We start from the raw sequence: 7,601 nt of genomic DNA on the forward strand, positions 1-7,601 counted from the left end.
ATGGGGAAAGGCAGAGGAGTTGTGACACTGAAAATGCTGCTGGTTTGGTGAAATGATCAAAGCGAGTCCTTGGCTACAAATGTGGAGCTGGGCTGTGGTGGATTCTTCTGCTCTCAGTCGTACCTGGTGACATTTTAGATGAAGCATGGGTAGGTCATTAACCTCCACCTGAGAAAGGATAAAACATAGAAAAACTCTTAAGAGGTCAGAATGACAGACCATCTCCTCCACTCCCCACTCATCACTTTGCCTCACTGAACTTGCTCTGTTCTCCCTGAATGCAGCAGAAATGCTGAGGGTTTCTAATATCCAAGAACACCAGCAAAGATATGCGGGACCTCTAAAAAATGCCAGAACACTTGAACAACAAAGCATGTCCATCTGTGTTACACAGGAGGGGGTAATGGAAATGGCTTTGATTTTGGTACAGCTATCTCCGCTAACACTTCACTGTACTTTTCTCCAAGAACAGGTCCCCATATGCAGCCCCAGCAAATGTCCAACAGCAGCTCCACCAGCCACTTCCTCCTGCTGGCATTGGCAGACACGCGGCAGCTGCAGCTCCTGCACTTCTGCCTCTTGCTGGCCATCTCCCTGGCTGCCCTCCTGGGCAACGGCCTCATCATCAGCGCCGTAGCCTGCGGCCACCACCTGCACACGCCCATGTTCTTCTTCCTGCTCAACCTGGCCCTCAGTGACCTGGGCTCCATCTGCACCACTGTCCCCAAAGCCATGCACAATTCCCTCTGGGACACCAGGACCATCTCCTACGCAGGATGTGCTGCACAGCTGGGTTTTTTTGCCTTTTTCATCTCAGCAGAGTTTTATTTGCTGACCATCATGTGCTACGACCGCTACGTGTCCATCTGCAAACCCCTGCACTACGGGACCCTCCTGGGCAGCAGAGCTTGTGTCCACATGGCAGCAGCTGCCTGGGCCAGTGCCTTTCTCATTGCTCTGCTGCACACAGCCAATACATTTTCCCTGCCACTGTGCCATGGCAATGCCCTGGGCCAATTCTTCTGTGAAATCCCTCAGATCCTCAAGCTCTCCTGCTTACATATCAACCTCAGGGAACTGGGGGTCATTGCAGTCAGTACCTGTTTGGTACTTGGCTGTTTTGTGTTCATTGTTTTCTCCTATGTGCAGATCTTCAGGGCTGTGCTGAGGATCCCCTCTGAGCAGGGACAGCACAAAGCCTTTTCCACCTGCCTCCCTCACTTGGCTGTTGTTTCCCTGTTTGTCAGCACTGCAGCCTTTGCTCATCTGAAGCCCCCCTCCATGTCCTCCCCATCCCTGGATCTGGCCCTGTCAGTTCTGTACTCAGTGGTGCCTCCAGCCCTGAACCCCCTCATCTACAGCCTGAGGAACCAGGAGCTCAAGGCTGCAGTGTGGAGACTGATGACTGGATGCTTTCAGAAACATTAAACTGCTGGCCAATTTCTGCCAATCACTTGTAATAAAACTCATCTTTGATACTTTCTTTTAGTTTGCTTGTGAGGTCTTTTTCTGTTTGTTTTAGTTTTTTAGAACTGTCCACAAAAAAATGTCATGGTTTCTGTCATTACTCATTTGTTTCTCTCCACCTTTCCTCTGGTCACAGACTGTGTCAATGAGGGGCTGCACCCTCAGTGGCTTTAATGGAACTAAAGGATCTTCCAGCAAAGTTTTCTGCAGAGATGCCTTTTTGTTGTCTTCTCTGTAGCTGCAGCAGCAATGTCTGTGTGCAGAGCTGGGGGCAGATCAGTGCTGGCACAGCAGCTGTGCCCAGCAGCTGCAGCACTTGGTGTTGCCAGTGCTGCTCCCGTGGCCTTGCCCCGCTGCCCTGGTGGCCCTGGTGTTGCTGTAGGGCCTGAGTGCTCTCAGGGCTGGGCACAGTCCTGGGGTGGCAGTACCAGGGCTGCAGCAGGGACAGGCCATGGGCACTGCTGGGGCAGCGCTGACGCCTCAGGCCAGGCCCTGGGGGCTCCAGGCTCCTTGCCCAGGCTCTCTCAAGAACACGGCCAGGCCAATGCTCAGCACAGAAAACCCCCGTGAGCAGCCCCAGGGTGGCCGTGGGCAGGCTGGGGGCAAACAGCATGGCTGGGGCTCTGCAAGGGCCCTGGGGGAGACGGGAAGGAGCAGCAGAGCAGGGGCTGATCCATCCCCAGTGCGCTGGACAGGCCAGGGCAGCGTCCCAGAGCGTCCTCATGGAGCTGCCAACAACATCCCCCCTCTGCAGCCCTGGCCTCTCCCCCAGCTCACACAGGTGCCCCATCCTTGCAGGCACAGACACGGCAGCACTGGCTCAGGAGCCCCTGTTTGCATTGCACAGAGCAGGGGGAGCACCCCCATGCTGTTGGTGTGGGGACATGAACCTGAGGGAGCACAAATGCCATCAGCCCCTGGGGCCAGGAAGGGCTGGGAATGGCAGGGAAATGACTCAGCTTTGTCCTGGCCTCTGCAGTCATCCAGAAAGTTTGTTCCCATCAGCTGGGAGTTTCCTGTCCCACTGCAGACGCTGTTGCTCAGAGCCAGGGCTGCCTGGCAGCCATCCCCAAACTGCCCTGAGCATTTCCTTCGCTTCACCTTTGCTTTCTTTACTATTCCCAGGCACAAATTTCTTCCTCTTGCCCACCTCTGTTCCCTCCCCTGCAAACAGCCCATCCCTGTTTGCCCTTTCCTCTCTGGTCCCACTCCCCATTGCAGTTCCTGCCTTGGCACCATGGGAACATCCCTTGGACAGCAGGATCATCCTACAAGTGCTGCAGGAATTGTCTGCAGGCTCCTGCAGTGGCTCCTGCTGCTCCCTTGCCAGAGGCACCACAGGCCAGGGGGGCACATCTGGGCTGCTGTGTCTGGCTCTGGGGCTCCCTGTTCTGGGCAATGAGGAGGAGCTGCAGAGGCTCTGCAGGACTGACAGGATGGGCTTTGGGGCTGGGAGGAGAAGCTGAGGGACCTGGGCTGCTGGAGCTTCTGGAGAGGAGGCGCAGGGCTCATCCTGCAATGCTCCAAGGGTGGTTTCAGAGAATCCCAGAATCAGCAAGGTTGGAAAAGACCTTGGAGATCATCAAGTCCAACCTGTGTCCTGCCACCACCTTGTCTCTCCTGAGCCTCCTCTTCTCCAGGATAAACAACAGCTGCTCCCTCAGTCACTCCTCACAGGACTTGTATTCCAGACCCCTCCCAAGCCTTGCTGCCTTTCTCTGGACACACTCCAGCCCCTCCATGTCCTTCCTAATCTGGGGGGCCCAGAACTGAATACAGCACTTGAGGTGCTGCCCAACAAGTGCTGAGCACAGGGGAAAACCTCTCCTTGTTGGATTTGGTTCCTGGACCCAGCCTGCCCAGGTCCCTGTGCATATCTCACCTACCCGCTAGCAGATCAACACTCCCAGCCAACCTGGTGCCACCACGGTTCCATGAGGCCCTAGAGTGTCACAATGGTCTCCAGAATTCCATGAGTTCTCCCAGTGTTAGAATGTCCCTTTTGGTTCCATGGGGCGCCTTGGGGTCATAAAGTCCTTGGGTCCTTGGGGCCTGCAGTGTCATAATGGTGCTGTGGTCCCCCAAGGCCCTGCAGTGTCACAGTGGATCCTTGGCTCCATGAGTTCTGGCGGTGCAGCAATGCTCTCCTTGGTTCCACAGTGTCACAATGGCCTCTTGGTCCCAAGGGCCACCACGGTGTCAAACATGTTCCCTTCCTTCCAGGAGTCCCTGAGGAGCAGCATTGGCACCTTTGTTCCATGGGGCCCTGCAGTGTCACAATGGCCCCATCATGACATCAGGTCCTGCTCTGTCACAATGCTCTGCATGGTTCCACAAGGCCCTGCAGGGTCACAGTGGCCTTTTGGCTCCATGAGCCCTCACAGTGCCACAATGAATTCCTTGCTGCTACCGGGTCACAATGGAGCTCTTGTGACACAAGATCCTGCAGTGTCCCCAGGGACCCTTGGTTCCATGGGGCACCACAGTGTCAAAATTGTTCCCTCAGTTCCCAGAGTCCTTGCAATGGAGCAATGGCCCCTTGATTCCATTGTCCCCAGGCTCTCCCAAGGGTCCCCTTCGTTCCACAGTGGCACAATGGTCCCTTGGTTCAACAGGGCCACACAGTGTCACAGTGGCCTCTGTGGTTGCACCAGGTCCCAGACTGTCACAATGGACTCCTTGCTTCCCTTCAGCCCCACAGTGTCACCATGGCCCCTTGGCTCTGTGCTGCCATGTCATACACAGTGTCACCATGGTCCTCTTAGTGCCACCAGGCCCCGCAGTGTCACCAATGCCCCTTGCTTCCCCAGGGCCCTGCAGTGTCACAATCATCAGAGAATCAACCAGGCTGGAAAAGACCTTGGAGAGCATCAAGTCCATCCTGGGACCCAACCCCACCTTGTCACCCAGACCACGGCACTGAGGGCCACATCCAGTCTTTCCTTAAACACTTCCAGAGATAGTGATTCACCCCCCTCCCTGGGCAGCCCATTCCAATGTCCAATCACTCTTTGTGTGAAGAATATTTCCTAATGTCCAGCCTAAATATCCTCTGGTTCTGAAGGCTTTGTCCTCTTGTCCTGTCACTGCTCCTTGGGAAGAGAGCCTGACGCCCACCTCGCTGCACCCTCCTGTCAGGAAAATGTAGGGAGTGATGAGGTCTACCCTGAGCTTCCTCTTCTCCAGGATAAACAACCCCAGCTCCCTCAGCTGCTCCTCACATGACTTGTGTTCCAGACCCCTTCCCAGCCTTGTTGCCCTTCTCTGGACATGCTCCAGACCCTCAATGTCCTTCCTAGATTGGGGGCCCAGAACTGGACACAGCACTCCAGGTGCTGCCCAACCAGTGCTGAGCACAGGGGAAGAATCACTGCCCTGCTCCTGCTGGCCACACCATTCCTGAGCCATAGGAGTGCCAGGGGTTGGAGGAAGGACATGGTCAGGAGGGGATAGGAACAAAGTGTTACTGATTGTCAGCCATGAAGTGTCTTGATTTTCATATCTGTTCAGGCTGCATTAGAAGGTCATGGTGGTTAAAATCAATTGGACATTGCTGATATCAATCTATAAACAGGAAAAGAAAACAGGACATAGCAGTTCTCTCTGTTTTTTTATTCAAAATAGCATATTCACTGTGAATACACCTCTGAAATCTGGTCAATTAACCACAGAAGAATTGAAAACTTTAATTATTTTTGGGGCTTTTCCTGTACGGGTGTATTGTAAATCAAAGTCAACTCTGAGGAAGGGGAGAGACAATGATGCATTTGACTCTGTGGATATCAGAAGGCTAATTAATTATTTCTTATATTCTACTAAATACATTTCATTTAAACTGAATCTGCTAAGCACTCACTCTGTACACACTTGCTTACTCTCACCTGAATTTTGTGACTGTCAGCTGACAATCTCAACACACACACACAGAGCTGTCCCTAAAAGGCCAAGGAAATAAAACATTTTCACTTTGGATAAAGAATCTCTATATTGCATTTGGCGAAACACAGGCCCAGAAAGTGAAAAGAATTAGATTTCCTTTTCCTCCAAGGTTCAGAGAATGAGAATCTCAGAAATCTTTGGGAAGAACTGTGCCTTGCTTTTCTCTGTGAAGAGAAATGTGGCAACAGCAGTTTTTTGAATGAATGTTTTTTAGCTTTTCTCACTAAATTCCTGATCTGCAGGGCTCAAAGAAGAGGCCTCTAGATTCATAAAATTCATCAGCAACATCTGAGTGGCTGAGGATTCAGACCCATCAGAGCAGCAAAGAACAGAAATGGGCACAGCTTTGGGGCTGCCCTAGCTCTGGGATGGGCCCTGGGCCTGGAGCAGGAGCAGCTCTGGAGGGCCCCAAGGCAGGGGCTCTTGTGCTGCCCTGGGCAGATGGGATGGCAGCAGGGGCTGCAGAGCTCTCAGCACCTCAGCCAGAGGGGAGCAGGGCACCCAGGGAGCCTCCTTGTGCCTTGGCCAAGCCCCTTCCCCCATGGCTGGGGCTGAGTCCTGGGGGAGCTGCAGCTGCTGCTGTGCCCTGGCCAGGGGCTGAGGCCGTGGGGCAGTGCCCAGAGCAGCCTGGCCTGAGCAGAGCTGTGGGGCCAGAGCCGGCTGGGCTGGGCTGGGGAGAGGCCCTTGGTGCTGCCCAGAGCTCAGGGCAGCTGGGAGAGCTTGCAGGGAGCTGGGCTGGACTCAGAGAGCCTGGTACAGACACCATCAGTGTCCATCTCAGCCTGGCTGAGCGTGCAGGGGCAGGACTCAGGCCAGGCCTTGTGGGGCAGGGCCAGCGCCTTTGCCAGGCATTGAAAACAGGCAAGTGGGCCAGAGAGGAGGCTGCTCTGTGCCCTTGGGGGCATGGACAGAGCAGGAGGGGGCCCAGGACATTTGTCAGAGCCAACCTCTGTCCCCAGCCCTTGGCAGCCCTGGCTGCTGAGCCCAGCTTTGCCCTGGGCTGAGTTTGGCTGTGGCCCAGCTCCATCCTCCTGCGGGGCTCAGGGCCTGTTCCCAGCCATGGCCAGCCCTGGCTGCCTCTGTGTTGGCCCAGAGTCCAGCAGAGCCCGGGGCAGGGCTGTCTGTGCAGGCCCACAGGTGCCACAGGCTCTGCAGGAGCTGGCAGGGGCTGCCCAGCAGGGAGGCCATGGGGCACAGAGCCCCAAGGCTGCTGTGGGCACCACGGCACAGGGGCCCTTCCCAGCCGCAATGCTCCTGGCCTGGGCTGGGCCTGCACAGGGGCTGGGCCACCATGGCTGGGACAGCACAGGGCCACAAAGGGGCCACGGAGCTGCTGCCAGGGCTGACAGCAAGGCCAGGCACACACAGGCAATTGCTGAGCATGGCCTGTGCTGGCCAGGGCTGACTGTGCCAAAGGCAGAGCTCAGCTGCCCTTGGGGGCTGCAGGAACAGTCCAGAGCCCAAAGAGCCTCCATGGCTGTGCTGGAGACCAAGGCTGCAGGAGGGAAATGCAGGGCTGCTGCGGGATGGGGAGGGCATTGAATTCCAGCACACACCTCAGCTCTCTGATGATCCCAGCACCATGCTGGGCCCTGTTTGAGACAGGAGCAGAGCAGATGTTGATGGGACAGGAGCCCTGTGGGGCTCTCAGGGACCCGCAGCTTGCAAGGTGCTCTGCTCTCCCTCAGGTGCTCTGGGAGAGATCCAATCCCAGCTGGGCACCTCAGGGCACAAGTGGCACTGCCTGTTCATGGGCACACAGCTGATGTCTGCCTGGAAAGGGACACAGGTTTTAATACATGTTAATTTCATAATATACCAGGAAATCTTTATTATCTGGGTCATTTGAGTACTTTTAAGAAATGGCAAAACTTTCCCACATGGAACAAGAATTTTCTTGGAGGTGTACTGATGGCAGGAGAAATACTGGTCATTCTTTCTACTGGTGTCACCTATGTTCAGTGTATTACTTCCTCTCCCTTTTCCTTCAGGTGTTTGAAGCTATCCTGTTTAAATGGCGATGGTAAAGTAGATCTTTTCATTTAGATCAGCCAGACTGGTGTACCTCTACTGATCTCTGATTTCCTTATCCAGGAGCTCTTTGGTCATTCAAGTGCCTCTCAACTGACTGGTTTCATACTTTGAGCTACAGGGAGTTACCCAATATTTCTGAAGTTCAAATAAATATAAAATAA

General features: G+C 54.7%; 2 protein-coding genes across 2 annotated transcripts; both read left to right on the top strand.

Moving 5' to 3' along the window:
* Nucleotides 1–558: 558 nt before the first annotated feature.
* LOC132334848 (olfactory receptor 14I1-like) lies at nucleotides 559–873 on the top strand (the record flags this gene model as incomplete). Its single annotated transcript, XM_059861032.1, has 1 exon — nucleotides 559–873. A coding segment is annotated over one exon (315 nt), but the record flags the coding sequence as incomplete, so codon positions are not given.
* A 3-nt stretch (nucleotides 874–876) lies between these two features.
* On the top strand, nucleotides 877–1,705 carry LOC132334966 (olfactory receptor 14J1-like; the record flags this gene model as incomplete). The annotated part of the gene is made up of 2 exons (XM_059861086.1): nucleotides 877–1,338; nucleotides 1,604–1,705. Coding segments are annotated over 2 exons (564 nt in total), but the record flags the coding sequence as incomplete, so codon positions are not given.
* Between the last annotated feature and the right edge of the window lie 5,896 nt (nucleotides 1,706–7,601).

This window comes from Haemorhous mexicanus, chromosome 16 (assembly GCF_027477595.1).
Source record: "Haemorhous mexicanus isolate bHaeMex1 chromosome 16, bHaeMex1.pri, whole genome shotgun sequence".
In the NCBI taxonomy this organism is placed as follows: domain Eukaryota; kingdom Metazoa; phylum Chordata; class Aves; order Passeriformes; family Fringillidae; genus Haemorhous; species Haemorhous mexicanus.